The 26,730-nt window shown below is 47.8% G+C and overlaps 1 protein-coding gene across 2 annotated transcripts in view; it reads left to right on the top strand.

The window, feature by feature from the left end:
* Positions 1-849: 849 nt before the first annotated feature.
* Positions 850-26,730, top strand: part of PPP1R16B (protein phosphatase 1 regulatory subunit 16B) — a 91,999-nt gene continuing 66,118 nt past the window's right edge. Inside the window, exons 1-2 of one of the 2 annotated variants that reach the window (XM_033094777.1) lie at positions 850-967; positions 25,672-26,019. In XM_033094777.1, the coding sequence (XP_032950668.1) occupies positions 25,770-26,019 (250 nt within the window). In that variant the 5' untranslated portion in view covers positions 850-967; positions 25,672-25,769. Of the gene's footprint in view, positions 968-2,212; positions 2,365-25,671; positions 26,020-26,730 lie in introns of those variants that run through there. The other variant, XM_033094778.1, reaches the window with a different exon arrangement.

Here is a 26,730-nt window from a genome sequence, read left to right as displayed (position 1 = left end):
TTTGGGATGGGTTTTTCCCCTTTGTTAACTTTCTCTCCTCTTCCTGAGGGGGTGGGGGTGAGGAGTAGGGTCTTCTCAACAACAATCTTAAGATAGTTAAATCTCTTGTTCTGTAAAGAAAAGATGTTGCTCAGAGTGCAGGGGCCTTCAGTCCAGTAAAGAGGCTCGAATTTGATGATAGAAGTGACTGGACGTCTTGCTTTGTTTTTCATTTTTAGCATTAAATGTCAGGGAGGCAGCACCTTTCTAGAGCTTGCACATCTCAAACAGTGGCAGACGTCAGCTTAGGTACGACCACTTCCTTCCTCCTCCGCTTCACCTCCTTTCTTTCCAGAAAAAGGAAATGATGCAAGTCCACGCCGCAGGCTACGGCGCCCAGGCTCCCAGGTCTAGCTTCAGCTCCCCCGTACCCCCAACTGGGGGATCTACTCCCACAGACCTGTCCCCAGGGCGAGGCCTGGCCCGTCTCCTTGATGTCCTAGGAAGCCTTCAGAGTCAAGCTGAGCAGGCCCTCAAGGTAAGAGACTTGAATTCGTGGCACTGTACTAATTCTTGTGGCCTTGGGTAGGTATCGCTCCTCTCTGGACTTCACGATGCCCTTCCGTCAAATGGGAGCAAAAGTACAGATCTGGGCTTCCCCCTTCCCGTGGTGGTGGTGGAGCGGGGATGGGGAGAAGACTATACCCAAGCCTGGCCGCATCCCAACTTTCTTCAATTTCGAGCTGCTCAAAGGAGGGGCTCCCATTCAAAGGAGGGGCTCCCACCCGAGAGTGCCTGGACCCTTCAGGCGGAGCGCGCCCACCCACTTCCCGCGAGCTCAGGCCCCGCCTTGGGGGAGGAGCCGAGGGGCGGTGCCGAGGCTCGCGGGGAGCAGAGCTGGTTTCTGTCCCTCACCCGCAGCGGAGGCTCGGGGACTGACGGACAGAGCCGGGGCCGGGAGCCTCCGGGGCAGGGCTCGGGAGAGCGGGTGAGTTCTCCAGCGGCGCCGCCTCCCTGCTGCGCTCTGCGGCTTGACCCGGTAGGGGATGAGGATGGCGGCGGGGAAGTGGTCCCGGCCTCTGACAGTCTGGCTGGGGGTGTGTGCGGCGTTTTGGCCAAGGGCCAGTGGCTTAAGATAATTGGGCGGGGGGGGGGGGCAGTAGAAAGGCGGGTAGCGGGAGCTCAGGACCGGAGAGGCTGGCTGGGGTGGGGGCGTTCTCCCGGGTCTCGCGCGCCAACGATGAGGCCGGGATGCGGGGCGCATTGGCCGGTTGTTGGCTGGGGTCGCCGTGGCCGGATCATGGGGCGGCTCGGGAAATTTCGGCTGGACTCTCGGGTCACCGTCTGCCCGGGGGCGTAATGCCGGGAATTGGGAACCACAACCAGCATCAAACATCCCCGTTGTCCAGCCTCCGGGCCCGGCTTGGGGGCGCCGCCCCCTCGCGTGGCGCCGCTTGGTCCCCTCAGGCAGCGGCGGGGCGCAGAGAGCGCTCCTCCCGGAGCGGGAAAGGTCCCCAGGGCAGGCGACCCCGCGTGTCCAGCCGCCCCGCCGCGGGATCCAGCTGACAGAGCCCTCCAGCCCCTGTGAGACCCCGCTCGTGGTTGTTCCGGGGGAGAGGTGCGCCGGGCCTCTCCAAAGGGCCGCGTGCGCCGGCTGCTGGGTACCCAGCTCCCGGAGCGCTCTTCTCCTCCCGAGTCCCGCGCTTCGACTCTGGCGGGAGGAGCGCCCCCGAGCGCCTAGGATGGGCAGAAACTGTGCAGCTTGCCCCAGAGAGGTCGCACGGGGGGTCTCCCCAAGGTCACCAGGACCGCCCAGGCTGAGCTGCCAGACCGCCCGAGAGGAGAGCAGGGAGGAGGAGGCGCTCGCTGCTGCCTCCTTCCCTGATGCAGACTCCCTCCTTCCCGCCTCCTCCTCCCCCAGTCCGGGCCCAGCTTCACTGGAGATGCTGATGATGCAGCTCCCAGCCGCGGGCGGATAACTGAGCCTCCGCGAGCTTTGAATCTGGCCCTCCCGGCACCTCCGGCGCCCGGACGGGGAGAGAGAGGAGAGAGAGAGACACGGCTGCTTAAGCGCTTCTCAGAACCGAAAGCCGAGCTGCTTGCGCGCCCATGTGATTGGATTCCACATAATGGGCCCCTGTTCTCGCTGTCAGAAGCGCCCACCAGCTCCCCGCGGTCCGGGCACCAGGTGCCGCCTGTGAATCGCCCTCTGTGGAGGACCCGGGCCCTGAGGTACCAGGCGCCCTTGCCCGCAGGGATCTCTCGGGAAGGGGCCCGTGGTTAGCTGCCTCAGCCCGCGGGGATACTTCCTTGTGCCCTGCCATTTCCTGCGGCTCGTACAGCACCGGGAAAACCCCTCCGTCTGGGAGGCCTCCTCCTAGGCAGGTAATAAAGCTTCTTAGCTCACTCAACCAGTGACTAGCTGTTTGCCCGAGGGCATGGCACTTGGCCTCTCGGAGCCTCAGTTGCCTCTATAAAATGGGGCTAAGAATCAGGCTGTGGGGGAGGGCGGGGAGAGGACCCATGGGAAGTGCTTGGTGCAGTGGAGCATGGCAGGATGAGTGCTTCTAGGTAAATGCTGGCGCCTTCCATACTGGTTTTGAGTGGGGCGTGTCTCTCAGGCAGGGGCAAAAGTGGAGCCCTGGTAGGTGGTTCTGCAGGGGTCGGGGGATTTTCTACAGCTCCTTCCCTCAGCTCTGTCAAAAGGAGCCAGCTTGCAGGCAGCTGGTGGGTGCTGGTGAATCCTTTCAGCTGGCAGCCTGCTCACAGGGCCTTCCCACACAAATCCCCAGCCCTTTCTCTCCCACCTGCCACCGGGATGTTGGGGACAAGATGTCAACCAGACCACTCTGGATGTCCAACTTTGCACCTTTCTGTCATTGGGAGTCTGCCTGACAGTGTCCCCCATCCTGGAACCTTCCTGACCCCTTGGCTGGTCCCAGCTCTCCCCAGCCCTGGAGTGTCTTCCTACAGGAAGGACACTTGATCCTTCCTACCCCTCTTTCAGTTTCCCCCATGTGACTGCTCGGTGGCTTGTGCGTTGGCTCTCGTTGCATCTTGGTGCTCTCTGAATCTTCCCTGGTATGGAATGACATGGCGGGTAAGGCCAACGCATGCTTAGACTCTCTCTGGTAATTGATGCTGAAGTGAAGGTTAAATTCTAGTCTAGTTAAGTCTGTTTGGGAGCCTGAGTCACAGGCCTAAGAGGTTGCTGACACAGGAAGGCGGGTTTCCCCCCAAGCCCAGAAACTTCCTGCAAAGCCCATGAGGACTTTGGAAACTAGGGGCCCCAGGTTCCTTTCAAAACCTGCTCCATCTCCAGAGTGAGCTTTCTCTGACCACCAGAGGCTGCAGCCAGTCTGCTTTTACAGGTCACAGCAGGTACATAGCTGGATCTGTGTGCTGTGCTTGGACCCTCAGGAACCCAACCCAACCTTGCGCCTCCCCCAACCTAGCTGTCCCGCGCCCTCCACCTGCACCCAGGACTTGGAGCATTTGATATATAGTGAGTCCCAGCTGGCATTTTCTGGTGGAGAAACGAGGACAACCTTCTTTATCTTGAACACATCTCAGAGACTGGGTTTCAACTAGGGTTTGAACAAGCCAGCTTCCTACAGAAAGCTACAAAATATGAAGAGCAAGGGATCAGGCAGGTCTAGTTCAAGTTATAGCTCTGTGTAAAAGCTCTGTGACCCTGGGTAAATTATTCACTCTATTTTTTTAAATGTTTTTTTAAATTTTAATTTTATTGCAGAATATTGGGGGACAGTGTGTTTCTCCAGGGCCCATCAGCTCCAAGTTGTTGTCCTTCAATCTACTGGTGGAGGGCACAGCTCAGCTCCAAGTCCAGTTGTCATTTTCAATCTTTAGTTGCAGGGAGCGCAGCCCACCATCCCATGCGGGAATTGAACCAGCAACCTTGTTGTTGAGAGCCGGTGCTCTAACCAACAGAGCCGCCCGGCTGCCCCAAATTTTTTACTCTCTTTGAGACCTGGTTTTCTGTAAAACGAAAGTAATAGTAATGCCAGCTTCATGGGGTTGTGAGGATTCTGTGAGACCATACTGCACAGAAAGTGTTTAGTACAGTACCTTGTGTGGGCAGGAATGCAGGAAGTGATTCTTGTCACCTCCACCACCATTTCCTCCTTTGCACTGGGCTCTCAAAGCTCCCATCACCTCCTGTCTGGGGGAGTCAGACCTCTTCTTCCTCTTACTATCAGGACAGGGAAGGCCTCTCAGCATGGGATGGGGGACAACTGCCTCCTGGGAATTTGAGTCCAGCAACGGCCTGTCCTCAGGACCTTTCTCATCTGGCTTCCATGTTTCAGGATTCATTCACTCATTTGAGGATTATTTACTCCATGCTAGATCTTGTGCTCCATTCTACTCCATTCTAGACCAAGGGATTTCTAAATGAATAAGGCGGCTCTCTGGGTTCTCATTCTATGGGGGACAGGCCAGCCTGGAAACAGATAGTGAGGTCACTGTCCTCAACAGATAGGGAGCGATAACAGTTTTGCTGGTAGGAAGAAGAGTGAAGAGTAGAGCGATGGATGAACAGATGGGCTCAGTCCACCAACAGGTTTCATTCCTGACTCTGCCGCCTTGTAGCTGGGTGGTGATGGACAGGTACCTACCTCTCAAGCAGATAAGCTGCCTACCTAGGGTGGTGATGTGAAGAGAAAAGAGAGACCATGTGGGTAAGAAACTCAGCTCAGGGCCTTGTAGCTATTAATCTATGCCTGCAAATGTTAGTTGCTGTTATTATTAGTCTGTGATGACCAATAACAGGTGGGCAAAGTTTGCTGCGGGAACACATTTGAGCCCTTCAGAGACAATTTTCCAGGTGGTGGGTAATATGGGGTAGGCAGCCTGCACAGAGAGAACAGCTTGTGCAAAGGCACAGAGGCTTAAAAGTGCTCGGTGTCTTTGAGAGCAGTGGGCAGGAGTTGCAGCTGGAGCACCGTCCCCACAGGGTGTGACGGAGGCAGGGGCAGCAGGCAAGCTAGGGAGGTAGGCAGAGGCCATCCTGCCCAGGGGTCCTGAATGATTAAACACTCGCTGACCCGAAGCAGGCACCCTGCAGCCTGCAGAGGGTTGTCTGATTGTAGCACCCAAGAAAGTCTAGTATTAACTTCTGAAGGAAGGGCTGGGCTGTGCTCATTTGCCGATACATTAACTGTCCCTTCCTCTTTTTCTACCCAGGAAGCACAGAGTTCCCCTCCTTTTTCCTGAGATGCTTCTGAGATGAGATACTTCCACTCCTGTTTCTTTTCTCCTGGGACTCAGCTTCTCATTTGAAGGAAGGGGATGGGGGGTAGAGGAAGTGTCCTGATCTGGCTCCTTTAGTGATCATAAAATCGTGCCAAGTGCTTTTCTCGGTGGTGGTCACTGTCCAAGGTCTTTGCTTCCATGGCCATTCTCGCCATAGTGGATGCGTTTATCCCCGTTGCACAGCGGGGGAAACCGAGGCACAAAGGATGAGGTGATTTGCTAAAGGGCATGCAGCTTATATGTGGTAGGAACTCATGTCTGGGGATCGCCAAAGTTTCTATATGCTATCCTATACCAGCTCACTTGTGCTCCTTTTGAATACTTAAAAGCTGACTGCAGAATGTCTGGCTTTTTCACTGTGTCCCCTTGGAAGCTGGGCAGTAAGCACCGTGAGATGGGTCACAGTGGGGTGTGCTCTGGGGACCTGGGGACTGCCCCATTCTCTCCCTGCCCTGCCCTGTGGGAAGGCCCTGTGTGCAGGCACTTGGTGAGGGGGAGGTGTTGGATGCCTCAGAGTTCAGGCAGCATTCCTCAGCCCGTGAGTGTCCCACAAATGTTGGGACTTTTGACGCAGGCAGTTTGCAGCTTGATTGATGGACGTAGCAGGTGGTTGTTGAACTCCTCGGTGACCCCAGGACGCAATGAGTCTTTTAGGAGGGCTGGTCAGAGCATCAGATGCCCACACACCCTACCTGTTTAGAGAAGGCTCAGATTTCCTTGGGAGGCAGAGTTTAGGGCCAGGATTCAAATCCTGGCCATGCCTTCTACCGGCTCTTTGGCCTTGGACAATTTCTTCATTTCCTTGAGCTTCGACTTCTTCATCTGGAAATACAGATCATATACATCATTCAGAGTGGTCATAAATATTTGTAATTACACATAAAATGCCTGGCTTCCAAGTCTTAGATAATGTTGGTGGAATAGCCACATTTTCCTCCATGGTACTTAACCATAATTGTGACTATATGGTTATTTGTGGTCATTACTCCTTTAGTCTGTCTCACCCACTAGGTCAGAGTTTCTCAACTGGGGGCAGTTTGGCTCCCCAGGGAGCATTTGACAATGTCTGCAGACATTTCTGGTTGTCACAACTGGGGAGGGGAGCTATGGCATCTAGTGGGTAGAAACCAGGAATGGAGCTAAATATCCCACCGTGCACAGGACAGCTCCCACAACAAAGAATTATCCCGTCCCAAATGTCAATAGTGCCAAGGCTGCGAAAGCTTAGACTGGACTATGAACTTCATAAAGTCAGTATCTGTGTCTAATTTGTTCAGCTCTGTGTCCCCAGTTGCCCACATGATGCCGGGCACACAGGAGACAATATGCATTCAAGAGATGAACGAGGGTTTGGAAGGCCTTCTGTCCCCTGGAGTCCCAGAAGGTTTGGCCTGTGGGACATTTTGAATGGGCAGAAGAAATTTAGATGAATCTGAACGATGATCATGCAATTAGTAGTAATTCAGGCCCAAATAAATTCAGACCAAGCTATTTTCTTTCCCAAGCAGGTGCGTGGGGGCTTGAATGATCTGAATTGCAATCACCACTGACTTTTGCTCATGTAGATACAGGACCCACCTTTATCTGGACAAGCAGGCTGAGGCAGGGGGATATAGGTGCTGACAAGGAACGCCCTGTCAGCTGGACCCTTGGGATTTGCCAGGCTGGAGCGCAGCTGCTGTCAGCTTCCTGTTTTTTCCCTTGCTGGTGGAATGAAGGAAACCCACTGAATGGCTGTTTTCCACTGACATTTACAGCACTGTGACAGGCCGTGGGTTAATGAGCTCAAGCTCCAGTGTGAAACCTGACCAATAACTTGAAGCTTGGCCAACAGGAAGATATGGCTTGTTTTTTTTGGGCCATTCGATGTCTTTGGATGGCTTTGGCCAGGGAAGCAGGGGTCGTGACTCTGTACAAAAGAAGGGAATGTTTTATGCCCTGGGAGTGTAGAGGCTGGAGTTGTGGTCTCCTTTTCAGTGTGTTCAGAAGGTTTGTTTTAATGTGGACTCTGAAATAAATAACTCATTAAAACAAAGGTTCCCCGTGAGCCCTAGGCTGGCTGTGGAACCTGGATCTGGGCTATTGAAAGGATCATGCTGTTTTTCCAGGGCTCTCTGGGAGTTTGAAGGGAAAGATTGGCCCCAAAGGGCGTTTGCACAGGTTAGAGGTACACAGTAGTTAGAACTTATTCTGAGGGGGAAAGGATCTCAGGCATATGTCTCAAACTCGCTCACGAATCATCTTGGGTTCCTATAAAATGCAGAATCGGATTCAGTAGCTCTGGGGCCTGAGCCTCTACATTTCTAACAAGCTCCCACTGGGGGTCATTCTATTGGTCTGCTACTTTGAATAGCAGGCGTCTGGGGAAGCCCAAGTCTACAGGTGAGGGGTCCCGGCTGCAACCCACTCCAGCACAAAAGCAAATTCAGCCTGTTGTGCCTGTTTGCATAGCCGTCTGCTCTGCTGGCTGGTTTGCAGAATCACATATTTCCTGCGCCCCTTCTCTCTGTGCCCAGGCCTGGGAACAGATGCAAAAGGATGGCTGCTTGCTCTCAGGAAACAACTGAAACAGCCAGAACAAGATGTAAGGGGCTTCTAGAGCTTCCAGAAATGTGTGTCCAGGAACACACTCTTCTTGAGTCACCTGGTCACCTGGGACTCATTACATATGTATAGAGAGAGCCCTGGGCCCTCGCCCAGCCCACCTGGATCAGAACCAGCCAAAATGGGGCCCTGGGAATCTGTATTTTATAACAGTGTGCCAAGGGGTTCTGATTCACAGCCAGGCTGGTGGAGGGGGGCAGAACTGGCAGCACGTGGAACTTAATTGCTCAGCAGGGCCCGTGTTAGGTGGTAGTCCAGCTGAGAGAGGGGTGGAAACCTTGCCTGATGCACTTGGCAAGCTTGAATTGTATCTGCCTGGAAGAAAGCATGCATGCTTTATTAATGTTAACTAATCATTAACATTTGGTACTTATTGTGAACCAAGCCCTGTCTGTCTAACTCTTTCAGTCCTCCTAGGAACTCTGAGAGGGGTGGCCTTGTTACTAATTTTACTGCTGAGGAAAAGGAGGCACAGGAAGGTTCAATGACTTGCCCCGGGTCTGCCAGTAAGTGGCAGAGCAAGGATTTGCACCCAGGACCTCTGGCTTCAAAGCCCTTGCACTTCCTCATTACACTCCCTGGCTTTCCTTTGGATGAAAATGCTGTCGTGCTCCATAGGACTATCCCTACGCTGAGGGAGAGCCTTTTTCTAGCTCTTCCCCACATGGAGGGAAGGCTAGCAGTGACCTTGGCTGGCTCTGGAGTCAGACTTGGGTTTGATTCCCACTTCTCCCACATACTGCAACCTTGAGCAAGTGACTTGCTTACCGCTTACCTTCGCTGAGCCTGAATTCCCCACCGTGTAAAACAGGAAACATAGCATGCGATGATATGATTGAGCATTTCGCCTCTGCTTGGCGGGTAGCATCTCAACTGTTATTATTACATGCGTATCAGCAGAGTCAGCCCCTGGGAGTCACAGACAGCTTCAGAGCAAAGGGGACAGGTGAGCAAAGCCCTATGCCATTGACGTCCCTGGGGGCTGGGTTAGTTGTTTTGCTCACATAGGTCACTTGTGTCTATTACCTACCTAGGCATCCCTAGCCTTTGCTCCTTGGCACTGATTAGAGGCCCCAGTGCCTGTGCCGGCCTGGTGAGTTCTCAGAATTTTTGGCTCCCAGAATGGTTCAGAGTCTCAGTCACAACTGGCTTCATTTCCTGTCATCCCCGAGCAAGTACAAGGCACACATTCTGATACCTACTCTCTTCAGGGCTCTTAGCCCTTCTCGGTGACTATCGCTGTCTCTAGGTCCATTCTGGAACCCTGTAGTCATCACTGGCTCTCCTGTGGACTGGAGAGAGCCAACACTGCCTTTTAGACATTGCCAATGGCCTGTTAAAGAAACAGGGACGATTTTCTCCAAATTGTCATTGTTTTTTTTTTCTTTTACATGCAAATTCCAGCTTTTGTTCTCTTATTGGTATATTTCATGCTTTTTTAATTATAAAAGAATACACATTCATTCTTAAAATTTAAACAGTACCGAAATGTGGAAAATAGAAAGTGACATTTCCCCAGCCATCCTCCCCAGCCAATCAATTCTTTTCCCTGAAGTTTTATGTATCTTTCCATGAATGTCTTATACATATACACACCCATATTCATTTACATGTTTATCCTTTTTTCTTTTTAACACTTCTATACATCACTGTTCTGAAATTTCCTTTTTTCAGCTGATGTATCTTAGCACATGTCAACACAAGCCATACACCTTAGTCTTTAGGCTACGTGACATTCCAGTAATAAAAATTTACCATCATTTATTTCTAGTGCCTTGCTGACAGTTCAGATTGTTTCCAGCTTTTTCCTCCTGTAAATGTACGATGCTGAGACATCCTTGCTTGCACAGTGTATATCTTTGTACACTGGTGTGATTTTATCTATAGGGAAAATTTCCTGCAGTTTGAGCTATGACAGACCTTGTCAAATTGTCCTCGCAAGAGACCAAATAATTCTATCCCTCAACAGTATGTGTGAATGCCTGTTTCCTCCCCTCCTCTTTTCCAACACTGAGTTTTAAGTAACTTTAATCTTTGCCAGTCTGATAGAATAAACAGAGTTTTTTCTGAGTCAGGTTCCACAATAGTTCAAATTTTGACCCTTTAGACTGTGCCTACATAAAGATTGTTACATATTCAAGAACTCCATTTTACCTGGATTTATGCTTGGAATCAGAGACGTAAAATTCAATTAAACCAGCTTCTGCCCTCTGGGTGATCCCTGTCTCCTGGAGGAAGGAGACACATGGACAAATAAAATCAAAGAAGAACGTATAGTTCGAGTGTACTAGAGAATGCACGAACTAAGCTGACTTGTTTGATAAGCTCTATCTTCATGAATGTCACAAATGAATTCATAAAATACAGTATACACTACGATGGAGGAGAGGACTTGAAGTCCTCAAAAGAAAATGACTTGATTAGAAGCAGAAAAATCCTGCAGCTTTCCCCTAGCGGGGGCAGCAAAGAAGTCATTTTGAAATACTCTTTGGATGTTTCCATGTTTACTAATGGGGTTTGTTTGAGGGAGGCTGTGCAGAAACTCAGCTGAGTTTGCGGCTGGCACTGCTAACTGGAGCAGAGGCCGGCCTTAAAAATCCACCACCTTGGAGCTCATATAGGTTGGATATGGGTGGCATGAATAGATGGTTACTGCAGAGGTTACAAGGAAGTGTGCGCTGAACAGTTCCCATGGTAGAGTGGATGCACCGAATGGGTGTTCAGTGAATGACCGAGCATCAAAGATGTCTGTATCTTGGAAGGGGCCTCATATTCAAAAGGAAAAAGTCCATTTAGAAAGGGGTATGGTCAGCTGATCTACCCACCTCTGGGGAGCCACACCTTAGCTGTACTTTTTTTGGGGTCACCTGTCCTGTATATCTTCATTCACTGGGGATATCTTAATCACACAAGGCAAGGAGCAGATAAGAATATCTGACACAATGCTGTAGAACGAACCTAACCATTGTTTAACAGCAAATCACCTACGCAGGGATGTATAGAACCAATCGCAAAGCATGCAGGGTTGAAGAGACCGTGAAGCGAAGGGCAATCGTAACTCTTCTTTTCATGGAAGACACAGCAGGGACCAGGCCTTCAGTGTGACCTCTTCCCCCATCAGCCAGGTCTATTTGGTTTGGTTTGATGCTGCAGCGCTGGTCCCAGGGCAAGGAACCCCTCCCTATGACAGAACCAATGGAACCATCTCAGTGAATTTTCAGTCTCTTGGTCTCCCACCTTCCTGTCCACCCTTTTCTGAATACCCACCACATGCTGGGCAGCTCTACGGCAGGATATATAGGTGAATAACATATATGCCTTGCCTTTCAAGAGCATCTAGTCCAAAGGAAGAGGCAGATCTGAAACTAACCATGACTATAGAGCGCTGAGTGCCACAACAGAGGTGTGGTCGCATACTTTGGAACCAGAGAAGAGAAAGAAACCCGTTTGGTACAGGAAAGATAAAGAACAATTCAAAGGGAATAAAAAGCATTGAGACACTGTGTAAATAAGAGAAGGCAAGTCGAGTGCTGAACACAATGCCTGGAAAGCACTTAAGGGATCATAGATATGATTACTACAGCACTTACGCTAGCTCTCAAAGACCAAGGAAGAGTTTGCCAAGCGGAGAGAAAGAAGGGTTTGCCACTCCATGGAACAGCATGAATACAGGAGAGGACGTGAGTGCCGCGTATTGAGAACTGCATGGGCTTTGTAGCAGAGCAATCTAAATCTGGGTCCAAATCTGAGTTCTATTATTTACTAGTTGTGACGTTGGGCATGTCATGAGAAGCCTCCATTTCCAAATCTATCTATGGGGCTCATGGTACCTGTTTTAAAAGGCTCCTTGTGGGGATTAAAGTTAATTTATGTGTAGTACCTGGCACATAGCAGATTCTCAGCAAATGGTGGCTACCGTTGCGGGGGTGTGACTCCATCAGACCTGTTCAGTGTAGTTGGAAAATCGAGCGTTTGGTGGGTTAGGGGCATTAGGATGGCCAGAGATAAAGTTAAAATGTCAAGGTCACATGCAGGATGGCATGGACTGTCAGGCTGAGGAATTTAGCTTTGACTCTGTAGGCAATGGAGAGGGATTTAATGCTCCCCTACAAGGGAAATACGGACTTGATTTTAAAATAAAACTCTGCCAGTGGTATGGACGGTAAGACATGGAGGCAAAGAAACCACTTTGGGAAATGCTGTATTCCACGTTCCTATCTTGGCAACCCAGAGCTCACGTTAGCCTAGTCAAAGCTCTGTTAAGTCCTGCAATCAAGTACTGCCTGGAGAGGCAAATTAGGAGAGTGGTTAAGAGCATGGGCTTCAGTGTCAAGGCCAATGTGGATTTGAATCTTAGCCCTGTTGCTTACTGCTGTGTGACTTTGGCAATTACCCCCACTGAGTTTTAGTTTATCCTTCTGTAAAACGAAGATTAATAGTACCTTTCTCATAGGCTTGTGGCAAGGATCGAATGAGATAGTGTAGCTAAAGCACTTAGCTCGAGGAATGTAGTAAGTGCTCAATAAAAATTTATAAGTAGAATTTTAAAAATTACATACTTGACGATGGACCCCCGTTTTCCCATGTATCACCTATTAACCTCCCCTAGAGCTACGAATGTTCTAAAACAAGAAATCTGCTTTAGACTGTCTGGAGGAGCAGCAGCACTTCCTGCTCCAAGAAACAGTTAAGGAAGGTTGCCAAGTTTTAACACAGTGGTTCTTGGATGCACCTTAGATCCACCATGGGAGCTTTTAAAATTCTTAATGTCTGGTTGCATCTTAGATCAATTAAACTAGATTTCTCGAGGTGGGACCCAGGTGTCAGTATTTTAAAAATTCTTAATGATTTATTAAGGTAAAACAAATATAGAAAAGTACACAAACCCTAAGTGAATGAATTTTTCACAAACTGAACATGGCTGCCTAACTCATCTCCTGCTCTAAAAACTGAGTATTACCAGTACTCCAAAAGCCCCTCCTATGTCACTTTCCAGTCACTCCTCTCGCCCCAAAACCACTATCCTGATTGATAACATAGATCAGTTTTGCTGGTTATTGAATTTTACATAAATGGAATCATATGGTACACATTTTCTGGTTGTGTTTGGCTTTTTTTGGTTAACCTGTGAGAGTCCAATTGTATATTGTTCATTCTCATTGTTGTACAATGTTCCCTTGTGTGAATACACCATAATTCTTTTCCGGACTACTGTTGGTGGGCATTTTGGATAGTTTATACCTTGGGACTATTACAAATAGTGCTATTAACATTCTCATAAAGGCCTTTTGGTGAATGTATATAGATATTTTTGTTGGGTTTATTCCTAGGAATGAAATTGCTGGGTTATAGGGTGGGCACACTCGTATGTTCAGCTTTAAAAGATATTACTGAGCAGTTTTAAAAGTGCTTGTATCAATTTATATTCTCAGTGTATCAGATTTCTTACCAGCAGTTGCTATTTTCTGTCTTAAAAAATTCTTTTTGGCCATTTTACTGGATATATAGTCTCTTGCTCTGTGATCTTAATATATGAGGTGTGACAATTAAGTTCGCGAACTTGTTGTAACGATGTTGCTAACCTTTTTTGATATCAGAGGGGTTATTCATTATGAATTTGTACCAACTGGACAAACACTTAACCAACTTTACTATTTGGAAGTGTTGAAAAGGCTGCGTGAAAAAGTTAGACAACCTGAACTTTTCGCCAACAATTCATGGCTCTTGCATCATGACCATGCACCAGCTCACAGGGCACTTTCTGTGAGGGAGTTTTTAGCCAGTAAACAAATAACTGTATTGGAACACCTTCCCTCCTCACCTGAGCTGGCCCCCAATGACTTCTTTCTTTATCCGAAGATAAAGGAAATATTGAAAGGAAAACATTTTGATGACATTCAGGACATGAAGGGTAATATGACGACAGCTCTGATGGCCATTCCAGAAAAAGAGTTTCAAAATTGCTTTGAAGAGTGGACTAGGAGCTGGCGTCAGTGCATAGCTTCCCAAGGGGAGTACTTTGAAGGTGACCATAGTGATATTCAGCAATGAGTATGAAGCACTTTTTCTAGGATGAGTTCGCGAACTTAATTGTCCGACCTGGTATGTTCCCAGCATCTCCAGGTGATTCCACATATAGACAAGTTTGAGAACCTCTGTCCTAAAAGGTTTTGAAAAAGCCAAAACACCTGTCAATGAAACTGGATGAGAAGTGTTATAATGACAAGTGCCTCCCCATTGACTCTCTTTGATATTGGTACCCAAGATTTTTATAGAACTGATCTGTCTAATCAGCAGTGGAGGATACTTTGCTGTGAAAGGAGAATGTGGAGATGTATCCCACTAGACAGCCTGTCCCTCACCCTCATTCCTCTGTGCTTTATGTGGGGCAAATGGCTCCATCAGGAGTGATTCTGGGAGCTGGAAAGAGGCCATGGCAGGGCTTCAATCTCTTCTTCCTATTTAAGATCTGAAAGAGAAGGGAGGACATAAGAAGTGTCCCTATATATAATATATATAAGTGCACTATAACTAGTCTATATAGATGTTGTCAGATGGAAAGATCTGGTCTTTGCTACCAGAGTGTAAGATTTTGTGTAGTATTTTCATTCCCCCAAGCTTGCCCAATACCTTGCACTTGAAAGGCGCTAAAAAATGTTGTCGTTGAAGTCAATAGTAGAACTGTGTAACTGTCCCTTGTGAGAAGCACAATTCTTATGGATGCAGAGAAAGGGGTTGGTAGGGATTTAGCTGATCTGATTTATAAATCTGGTTCTCTTCTTTGTAGTTTCTACGCTGTGGCTAACATTTCCTATTTGTTCATTTATTACAAGCATATTTTTCTTTACACTCTTGAGCAAAATTCTAATAGCAGCTTTAAAGTCTTAGTGTGTTAAAATCATCTGGGTCCTCTTGGGTAGATCTCTATTGATTGTCTTTCCTCTTGAGTTTGGGCTACGTTTTCCTATTTGTTTTTTTTTCTTTCTAGTAATGTTGTATTACATCCTGAACATTATGAATGAGACTTGAAGGGACTCTTGATTCTATTATGTTCCTCAAAACAGTATTGATTTTTTCTTTTTAGGCAGTTAACTTGACCAAACTTAAACTCTAAACTCAGTTACCCATGAGTGGGCGATAGCTGAAATCTTTCTTCAGTTCTGTTAGCCTTAGTTGGGCTGCTTGGAACCTGCCTTTTACGTGCATCATTCAGGGAGATGTGGGCAGAATTCATACTCAGAATTTGGGGCTACTGTTCTGTGACTCTTTTTTGGGATGTCTCTCCTTAATTTCCCACTGTTGTTACCTGAACGCTGTCCTCTAATTCCTCAAACAGTAAGAGTAAAGGTTCTATCCAAATTGTAGCCACCATCTACTACACTGACTTGGGCTTGTCCTTGGGTCAAAAGCTATAAAAACACAGGAATCACCTATTGCCATTTCTTTCTTTCAAGTGTTGACTCTCCTTGAGTTTTTGTATGCTTGTCGTTAAACAAATTAGTGCCTTTCAATAGGTTATCTCTCTGTGTTTGTGTGTGTATGGTTTATAATGGTTATTTGTGAGAGGGTAGGTCTGCTAAGAGCTCTTCTGCCATTACTAGAAGCAGAACCTTTCTGATTGATAGTTTTGTTCATTAAAGGACCCTCAGCACCCCCCTATTCTACTGCCTGGAACATAGTCCGATGGCAATAATATTGTCCAAGTGAATGCAGCTTTAAATTTAAAACTGGAAGTGAATTAGGGGAGAAATTTTCCGGAAGAAAACCCTGAAACTCGTTGAAAGCATCAGGTATAAAATAGAGAGGGTGTTCAGTAATGTCCTGGAGAAAACGATGAGTGAGTGGATTGAAATAATATCAGGGCCCCAGATATCTGAGTGTAGACCAAAGTGGCTAATAAAGTGAACCTGAGATTTCACTTTATCACAAGAAGATAAATTCAATTGTGATAGTAACAGCACTTTTGTGGGATTGAATCTCTGGTTTAGGGAAGAATTAGTTTAGCGTAAAGAAAGCTGGTCAAAGGGGAAGGAGAGGTGTGCTTGGCGTTGTGCACACCCAGGAGGAGGGAATCAAAGAGAAGGAACTTTGGCTGGAAATCAAAGAGAGGAGGAACCGAAGTAATGTAAAGGCAGTCTACTACAGCTTGCTTCTCTCAGTGTGGGGCCCTGGGAGGTCACAGATCACTTACTCAGAGACTTCAAAGACTGCACGTTGGATGGAAACTTCATTTACCAAAATGCAGCGCATCTGGAAACTTCCCGATTTATTCTACCAACAATTTCTTCATTCTGAGAGTAGAAGAGAGAGGAACGTGGTTGCTGCTGTGAATCTGGTTTGGGAGTTGCCGGATGAAGTGGAAAATAAGAACGTGCTCACCAGGAAAGGGAACACTGGGAATAGCGGGCAGAACCCACAGGGGTTTGGAAGGCAGATTTTATGAAATTTAGGATGAAACACAGATATTGGCTGCCTAAGCCTCCGAAGGTAATGACAGCTCCAATTATGCCTTTAATTGTTGTCCTTACTCTGCACGTATTTCATTTATTCTCCTTCAAGGACTCCTCTTCACGCTCTCAGTCATGTTTCTGTCGGCTGTCTTCCCTGTCTGGCATTTTTCATTTAGTTTCAAGCAGGGGAAATATTCAAAAATACTTAACCATTATGGCACCAATCAGAAGACAGGCTAGCCACCACCAACTGGAACATCCGCCCTGCTTACAAGTTCTGTAACCTCTCTGAGTCTCAGCTTTGTGCTCTTTGAAATAGGGACAATACCTACATTGCAGAGTTGGTGCAATGATTCCCAGACATGTGACATGCAAAGAGCTTGACCTGTGGCAGACGTGCTGTACACAGCAGCTGCCATTATTACCCTGCCTCCTTTACCTCTGGGTTCATTTCATTTACGTATTTTATAGGTTCTGTGATGATTATCTTTAGTTGCATTAAGCATGTGTTTTAATCTATACTGACTTCAGCAAGTACTTGTACTATTTCTAACTGATCTGATTTCTTACTCGAAATGTCCCCTTACGTCCCTGCTCACTCATCCTGTAGATTTTCTGAAATTTTCTTGCATTTCATGAGGAAGATCTTTTAAAGCACTTCTGCTTTTTTTCAGCGTTTTTCCTAGTTTCTTCTTCTCCTCTGTTTATGTACGTAGATTGGAATTAAGCAGACCCGGGTTTGAATGGTATTCATTCTCTGCATTGCACTAGTCATTCCCTTCCTCATTCTTTCTTCCTCTAGTGTAGGGCTTTCTCCTTTGAGTCCAACTCTGTGCTTTTTATTGTCCTTGCTTCCTTGGAATTATTCTCTAAGCCTCAGAGAACAAACAGTCTGCAATTCCTTTTTAAATTCCCATCCCAGCTACTTCCTACGTGGCTAAGAACAACCCTGGCTAACTGGGGAAGACAGAGCTTGTTAGGGATGTCTTTGGGGTTTCTGAAGTGAAGACAGGGGTCTTATTAGGAAGCAGACCATAGTCCCCTTCCTCCTCTATGTTGGTCGTCATGGTGTGGGCCATCATTTTTTTTATGTATTTTTTTTTTAAATTAGTTTCAGGTGTCAGTGTGGGCCATCTTGTGGGCTCAGTATGCATGCGGCCCCTTGCCACTCCTTAATCTGTGCAGGCATTACTAATCCATTGGAACGCTCCTTTCTCCTCTTACCACACATGGCTCATAACCCCTGCCCTCACAGTGCTCCAAGTAGCCACCTAAGCGTTGGCACGACAGAGGGAAGTTGGGCCAAGGATGTCATGCTGAGAGGGAGATGGAGGAGACAGAGGCCACTCCAGCCTTAGCCAATGTGAAATGCTGTCGCCTGCTTAATAAACGTGTAACCTAGGAGGGTGTTCTGTGGCCAGAGGTGGCCTCCTTTGGAAAACGACCCTTCCTGCTGCAAGGGGAGTTTTTATCTCCCTGCAAAGGCAGGGATGGAGCACACCCCAAGCCTGGAGAAACACTGTGTGTAATTTGAGTCCCATTTCCCTGTACTTCACTCTTACATAAGCTTCTTTAGAAGACGGGCTGTTTGGTTCAGCACCGTGACTGTCCCTGACTAATGTATTCGTAGACATCGTGTCAGTGTTGTGTGTGCCCTAGCCTTGGCACCTTCGTTCTGTCCCCTGCAGCCTCCCTCACACTGGCATTCTTACCTACAAGTGTGTGGGCCTCTCTGTGGGTTCGGGTTCACAGGGAGAAACTCCTAGTAGAAGACTGGTGTGTGTTCACAGGTTTCCCTGCGCCTGTTCGAGCTGTGGCTTCCTTGGAAGTTTTCTTGGAACTGAGCCTGAGAAAGCTGAACAAATCCCACGTATCATCCATCAGCATCTATTTGGAATGGTCTTTACAGGCTGCCTCGCCTGGTGGTTACCAAGTGCTGGGCTGCAAATATACACAATGGAGTGCTTACTCCTAATATTGATGATCTGTCTGCCAGGCCAGGGTTGGGGTTCGCTGGGCCAGTCCCACCTACAACCAACCCCTCATGGGCCTTCTCTCTCAGCAGCCTCACGAGTGACCATGGACCATGGAGTTCCTGGTGCCATCGCTAGGCTTTGTTGAATTGTCAACATTAGATAGTTTTTCCTCGTGGTGGGCTGATCCTTCATCTTCATTGGGCCCATGCATGATCCCAGCGCTGCCCCCTAGAGACCCGGAACGAAGCTAATGCTTTCCCTCATTGCTTTTGTTAAGGCCTGGTCCCGCCAGTTCATTCAGAGCTCAACTGGGCTGTTATCCCAGTGTTGGACATGATTATTTTCCTGACAGAGCTCAGGATGCATTTGTTGCTTCATCACTCTTTGTTCTTGTTGAACTTGCAGTTTTTGAGTTCTGCTGCCCTTCCCTTGAGCTCTCCTCTTGCCCCCCAAATCTTGTCAAATTGGGTCATAGTAGATGGCCTTCAGGGGACATGACAAGTCAGGGCCACGCCTAGGGGCACTCAAAGGTCTGAATGAAGGAGCACAGCTAGGAGAGGTGGCGTTAAGGAGCAGAATCTTGGGGACCCATGTTCCACAACAGATTTAAAACCAGGACGTCTGTCTAGGACGATTGTGTCCAAAGTCTAGAAGCTCCATCCCAACAAGAAGAGGACAGTCAGTCCACAAAATCCCATGAGAATGGGTTTGGGAGCGGGGGGACAAGGCTAATTTCTAATTTGGTTATTGGGAGCACCAAGGACCCCAAAAGTCTCTTGGCTTATGAGTGAAGCATCTTTATATTTGGGGCGGGCGTGATGCTGTTATTCAAAGAAGCGTGTTGTGGGAGGGTTGAGTTTGCATCCTTTAGAGAGAAAGTGGGTCCCCAGTGAGATCCCAGGAGGAAGGGAAGCCAGTGCTGTGTTTTGTTTTCCTTTTCCCCTTGTGCTCAGTGCTCCAGGAAGCATGAGGAGAAAGCACTCACGGCCTTCCTCCAGGCTGCTGCCAGTATTGTGTGGAGAAGAATAGCTGGAGAACATGAAAAAAAAAAAATCTTAACGTTTTCTTTTAACAGCATGAACTTTGAGACACTGTCTGACTCATGTTTTAAAGTCTCTTCAATTTGAATTCACCTTCCTTCGTGTTGTTTTTCTCAAGACTCTGGGCTCGAGGCCAAAGATGTGTCACTCGCCGGCTCCCCTGGGATTGAGGTGTCCCTATGCCTGGGCCCTGTCCTCCCATCTCAGGAGACAAGGACCTGGTTTCGGCCTTCCCACCCTTCCTCAAGGCTGGCCCTCAGCTTGGGCCTGTAGGGCCCTAAGTGGCCACGGTAGGGGAAGTGTACGTATCTGGTAGTAAGCCCCAGAAAGAGGTCAGTCAGCAGTTCCTTTTGGGGGCCCCATTCCTGCATCCCTAAAAACAGCATTACTATTGTTACAGAGCTTTGGGCCAGAAGTCAATCGAACTGGTTTAAATGATAAAGGGGATTTTGTTGGCTTGGATAGCCGAAGTCCAGAGGACCCTAAGTTAAAGGCCCCTGTTTCCCTCCTCTGACTTCTAAGTACTGACTTCATCCAAAGGCTGGCGTCCTGCATTGCTGGTGGCACGATGGCTTCCAGCGGCAAATGCTTCCAGTTCCCAGGCCAACGTAAGTCACGTGCCTATCCCCAACTGATCACTGAGGCTGGACTTAGGCCATTGCTAACTTGTTCTGGCCAACCAGGGCCCAGCACAGAGTGGTGATGGGGGAACTACAAGCACCACCATCAAACTGTCTTTCAACGGACCCATGCCTCTCTTCCTTTTCTTGTTTCCCTGGAGGCATATTCATTCCCCAAGCAACACTCCTGTAATAGTCTTCTCCTTTTGCGGGGAAGAGGGGTTCGTCCTGCCCATCACCCCCTCCACCGGCCCCCAAGCCCCAGCACCTTCCTTGCCCTCTTCCTTCGAGGCTCAGCCTTCTGGAGCTCAGCCTCTGCTTCCCCAGATGGACACTGACTTGGTTTCTCCCCTCAGAGGCAGCAAGGGTTAATGGATGCAGCAAGAGGAATCAAGTTCAGACCGTGTCACACAGCCGCAAAGGCTGAATGCAGGCTCACCCCAACAGCCTGGGCCTGCCTTGCTGAAGGTCAAGTGCCTTGACCTCAGGCTTCCTACTGCCCACAATTAGGCTATTCTGGTTCATCCACGCAGAAATCACACAGTCATTTGTTAGGAAAATGAGGTACCCACTCTGTTTTGCCTTGCTTTTGATTTCTCCTCTCAGGTCACTTACACTTCCTGCATAACCTGCCCCCTCCCAGCCTGGCTTCCTCAGACCCGTCCCATACCCGCCTTGTCAGCTCAGCCACTCCACTGCCTTGTGGCCCCACGTCCCCCAGTTCTCTGCAGGATCGCCCCTTGGTTTGTTCCCATGACACAGTGGGCTCCACGTCTCCCTGCATCTGGTTTTCCTCCGAGTGAGGTCTTTGGGAATCCCCTTTAAGTGTTCATGATGCCATTGCTCTCTCAACTCCTGGCAGTTTGGGCTGTGTCCTCATCGCCATCCGGGGCTCTCTCTGGATGTACAAGGCAGGTGTGCACAGGTTTCAGGAGGGGGCCAGTCCCTAGCGCATCAGAGCCAGGACTTATGTGGGCTGTCCCAGCACCCAGGTCAGCGCCTTGTCTTGAGGGCGCCTCCCAGCTCCTGTGTTAGCAGCAGGGTGGCAATTCTTTAATTAGACCAAGCAGGGTTTTCTTGGCTGGGGGTGGGAGGAGGTGTGTGGGTCTATTGGGGGAAACTAGGTCACCTGAAAACCAGTAGTCAAGAGGGAGCTGTCCTGGAGCCCCAGCTCCAGGGAACCCAGAAGGGAGAGGCAGGAGGGGCTGGCAGGGAGAGCAAAGTCAGAGAAAATGTGCTCTGGCCCCTTTTATTGGCCCTTGGGAGGCATTGTCCTCTTTTCTCCAGGGGGCTGGGCAACTGCCCTTAATTCCTGAGCCAACTGCCCAAGCCAGGGAAGGCATTGCAGTGAGGGCCTTCTGTCTCTTCCTGGGGCTCGCCCCCGTGGGGCCCGGGGAGGGACCACTGCACTGGGAGTCAGGCCCAGGGTTCAAGGTTCTGCTCAGTCTCTCTATCCTTGGAGCATGTCACCTACTTCCTGGTGCCTCTGTTTTGTCACCCATTCAATGGGCAGGGACTGTGCCTATCTTGGACCCTGCTGTATCCCTAGCCTTTAGCACCGTCCTGGCATGTGATAGATGCCCAGTCACGACTTGGCAGATGAAATAACGAGCTCAAAGGAGTGCTTCTCTTGTAATATTGTCATCATTGAGGATCAACGGCCAGGTGGGTTTCCCAAATGTCAATCACTTAAAAGTTTTGCCAACACTAAATGGCATCATCATTTAATTTTTCTTTGTTACCACCTTGCTAGCTTTCCACTGAAATAGATTTATTCAAAAAGGAAATTTTATATCACTACCATCAATAAACAGTAACCTGAAAACAAATCCACAGTAAACACAACAATGTTATTATTACCTTCTGTTCTGGAGACAATCGCTTGCCCAAGGCCATGAGTCTGAGGCCTGATTTTTCTTTGTTTACAGGGAAGATTGGCGTGGTTGTAATGATGTTAAAAGTCTATTAGTACCAAACTGAGAGAATCTGACAGATTACAAAAGAAGTGAAAAGGGTATACTCGCTGTCTCTGAGTCCGTGCTATATTAAGCCTTGTCCTATACTTTTGAAAATTCCTTCAGAGTGGATTCTCGTTCCACGTTTAGGGAAACACTTGGCTGAGATTATGGCTGGGGAAGTTCTTGGAAAGGGATTAAGTGCTCTAACAGTGTAAGCGATTGGTATGATTATTCTTATTTTCAATCTTAGCATGTTTTTGGTGCCTCCCACAGAGCAGGGGATTGGTAAATACTTAATAATGAAGAAATGAGTAACTGTCTGGGTACAGAATCTTAGGACTGAAAGAGATCTTCACAGAATGCGTAGGTCGATCTGACATAGTAGAAGTTTTATTGTCCAGTGAGCGGTGGAGAATTTGCCAGCTCCTGAGACAGCCACTAGACCACAAGCACCTGGTTGAATTGCTTGCTGGAGAGCTTTGTACTGCCCCCCTGTACCTCGGTCCTGTTCTGCCCTGGGGAGACTCACAGACCGTCTTCTACTTGTGCAGCTGGGAGCTCTGGATATTTGCAAACTGCTCTCTCCTTCTGTCTAAGATGGGACTTTCAAACTTAGATGACCATAGGTGCTAGCAAGTGATGTCAATTAGTGCAGGAGGTCAGGTGGGAGAAATGGGGGTGGTTAATAGGGACCTTGGTCAATTACAGGGTATGTGCCCCGTATTAAGGGGACAGTCCCCTCTACACCTGATGATTGCTGCCATGTGAGCCAAGCAGGGCCAGGGACTGAGATGTTCTAAGAAAAGCCGAAAACCTGATTTTGGATATATAGTCTCCACGTTTTAAATGTTAGCAGTGAATTACCGTATTGTAAAACATGGTGTGGACCACAGGCGGCTTCAGGTTAGGTCTGGCCCACAGCCACAAGTTACTCACCACGGCCCCCAAGACTTCTGTTCCCTCCGGGCTGGGCATTCCTGTCCTCTTGCAGTCGTGTTTGTGTGTGTTGATTTCCAGGATTCCCTCCCTGACGGTCAGCCCCTCTCCATGCCTTTGAACATTGCCAAGCTCCCTCTCAGCCCACGTCTGTCCCTCTCACCTGGTAAACTCCTGCCCATCCTTTGGGATTAGCAGTTGTCCCCGGGGGACAACTGATAACCCCGGCAGATTGTTACTTCTGTGTTCTAGCTGTGTGATGTTGGGTTAAGTTACTTCATCTCTCTGTGCCTCAGTTTCCTTATCTGTGAAATGGGGATGATGATAGTATCTATCTCATTAGCTTGTCAGGAGTATTGAATGAATTTGTACATAGGTTGACAGACAGACAGACAGACAGGGATTTTCTAGAAGGCAGAGCTGGTCCCTGATCCATCTCTGAATCAGGGCTTCTTACAGAGCAGGTGTTCATTAAATATTTGATCACGTGAGGAAGGGAGGGAAGGTAAACATGTAGTCCACTAGCTGCCAGTGAGGTCTGACCATCATGACAATATAGTATGATTGAATTTAACTCTTCTGAGCTCCTTTTAAAAAGGCAACCAAAGTACCTATCTAAATGACTAAAATAGAAACCGGTAATAACACCAAATGCCGACGGAGACTGGATCACTCATACATTGCTGTTGGGAATGAAAAATGGTACAGCCACTCTGGAAAACAGTTTGACGGTTTCTTATAAAACCAAATATGTACATACTGTACAAGCCAGCAGTTGTACTTCTGGGCATTTAGTCAGAGAAATGAAAACTTCATGTTCACACAAAAACCTATATGTGAATGTAACAGCCCCAAACTGGAAACAACCTGGTGTTCTTCAGTGGGTGAATGGTTGAATAAACTGGGGCACATCCATAAAACGGAATACTACTCAGCAACAAAAAGAGAATGAACAATTGATACAGGCAACAACTTGGATGAATCTTAAGGGGTTCATGCTGAATGAAAAAAGCCAATCCCAAAAGGTCACCTACTGTCTGGTTCTATTTATATAACATTTTTGAAGTGACAAAATTCTAGAGATAAGGAACAGATTAGTGATTGCCGAGGGCAAGAGCAGGCGTGTGTTGGGAGAGGGGGTGTAGGGATCTTCGTGTGTTGGAACTGTTTGTATCTTCACTGTAGTGGTGGATACATAAACTTTCCCAAGTAATGAAATTGCATAAAACTAAACACGCACACACAAACACACACGAGTAGCTGTCAAACTGGGGAAATACGAATGAGACTGATAGATTGCATCAATGTCATGCTCCTGGTTGTAATGTTAAACTGTGGTTTTGCAAGATGTTATCATTGGGATAAACTGGGTAACGGGTACACGGCATCTGTCTCTGTGACTTATTACAATGACATGTGAATCTACAGTGACCTCAAAATAAAAAGTTTAATGGATGAATTAAAAAATCACGGTAAGGGATTCCGAAGAAAAGAATACAAAACAAAAGTCAACCAAAGCCAGCTGCTTCCTGCTGTCGTCTGGCCCCAGGTCCACTTGGATCCCGGGACCTTTGCCCTGGAAGCATCACCACGCCAGCCCCTTCCTCATTCCACCTGTCCACCCTGCAGTCTCAGAGCTGGGAGATACCTGAAGAACATTCTGACCCAATCTGAGCACCTCAGGGTTCAGGCTAAAGCTGAACCCTGGTCTTTAACCTCTTGTAGAAAGCAACCCAGAGGTGGCAATGAAGCAAGAAACCCAGGAGAGAGAACAGTCACTTCCTGAAGCCCAGGGCTATCCCAATCCCCTTTGTGATGGCAGGCATTTCCACACAATACAGATGTAGACCCCTGCCGGTTTTTCTCTGTCATCCAACAACCCCCAATTCGCCACTAGCCTTGCCTGTGGGTTCCCAGGTACACTGCATTTACATGTCTCTGCTCTTCTTTCTCCAAACTTGTTTCTCTCTGCTATTAGGTGTATGACATTTTTGGTTCAGCTCTTTTTATTCCAAGAACATCCTATAAATTCTGGAAGGTGAATACAACATTTTGTAGGTGGGAAAACAGGCTTAGAGAGGTTCAAGTTGTTCCAAGACCTCCTCCCTCTATGTCTGAGGGCCCATGGGGGTCTGTGCTGACATGAAGACAGGCACCAGTGGGCTTGAGACACTGAAATTTTGTTGACTTCATGTTGTCCAGGAACCAGTGAGAGTGAGAGGTATGAGTTTTTAAAAATAAATTTAAGATCAGCCCAAGAGGAACACCTCAAGTAAAATTTTCTAGGTCCCAGCCGTTCATCAATTATCAAGCTTTTGGGTTTTAGGACTTCTTTGTTCTTTTAAAATTAAGAATTCCAAAGCTTTCCAGAGCTTTTGTTTCTGGGGATTACATCGGTCAATATTTAGCTATTATAAATTAGTACTGAGAAATTAAAGATATAGTATTAATTCCTTTAAAATTAACAATAAATTCTTTATATGTTGTAACAAGATAACAATTATAACAAAAGAACAGTAAACCGCTTATACATTCTAACAGTGTAATAACCTTGCATGTTATAACAATACAACCATGATAAAGTAAGGGTAATTATGTGATGTGTGATGTGATGGAGATATTAGCTAACACTACAGGGGTAGTCTCCAAGAATATCAACTCAACACCTTAAACATATGCTATGTTACAGGGTAACTATACCTTAATAAAAAGAGAGAAAATAGAAAACAATAAAATAGAAAAATGGCTGTTTTGAACATGGGGCGGGGTGACATAATCAGATGAGAGTTTTGAGCCTGACAAGCATCCCTTCCTCTGTCTCTCTCCCACCACAGGCCCCACCATGAGGCCCCAGCCCCGCCGGAGCCCCCGCGCTCCCCAGGCCCCGGGCACACGGTGCTAGCCCCCAGCCGGGCTGTGGGGAGCCGTGGCCATGGCCAACCACGTGGACCTGCTGACGGAGCTGCAGCTGCTGGAGAAGGTGCCCACGCTGGAGCGGCTGCGGGCCGCCCAGAAGCGCCGGGCACAGCAGCTGAAGAAGTGGGCCCAGTACGAACAAGACCTGCAGCACCGCAAGCGCAAGCATGAGCGGAAGCGCAGCACCGGCGGCCGGCGGAAGAAGGTGACTTTCGAGGCCAGCGTGGCCCTGCTGGAGGCGTCCCTGAGGAACGACACCGAGGAAGGTAGGCCATTTGATGGGTGTCGGCTAGAGGCGCCTTGGCCTCCGGTGTCTCCAGAGCAGGATTTGGCCCTCAGGGTCTGCGCAGTAGAGGTGCGGCCTGGGGTGGGTCTGGCCCCTCTCCCAAAGTGGGGCAGCCTCACAGGTCTTGCGAATGCTCCAAATTTATCTTAGACTCTTTTTGTGTATAACGGAATGAAATAGAATAAAAAGATAATACTATGTGATATAATAAAATAAAACGTGGTAACTACTTACATAATGGTTACATAATATAAAGTGGTATAGAATATAAACATTGTTATAAATATACAAATTATGATATGTTTGTATGTGTGTAAAAGTAATCATATTTATATATAGGGTGTGCATAAAGTCTGAAAACAGAGACAAATATGCACAATGTTGTCTAGGACATTTTCACTTTATAAAGTGAATGAATCAATAAATATACACACTCATATAATCTGTTTCCAGATTTTATATATATACACTCTACTTATTACATTTTATTTAAGTATCTTATTATTATGTGTTTCATGATCCAGCTATCACGATACCTAAGAGGCAGGTATAAAACACCTATTTTACAGATGGGGAACCTGAGACCCAGAGAGGTTCAGAACCTTGACCAAGGTAGCAGAGATGGGATCAGAACCCCCAGGATTCAAGCTCTTGTTACTGGCCTTGGGGCCTTGTAGGTTTGCTTCCTGTT

This window comes from Rhinolophus ferrumequinum, chromosome 23, assembly GCF_004115265.2.
Source record: "Rhinolophus ferrumequinum isolate MPI-CBG mRhiFer1 chromosome 23, mRhiFer1_v1.p, whole genome shotgun sequence".
In the NCBI taxonomy this organism is placed as follows: Eukaryota; Metazoa; Chordata; class Mammalia; order Chiroptera; family Rhinolophidae; genus Rhinolophus; species Rhinolophus ferrumequinum.
The sequence above is the reverse complement of the archived record's forward strand: the minus strand, read 5'-3'. Positions and strand labels throughout refer to the sequence as shown.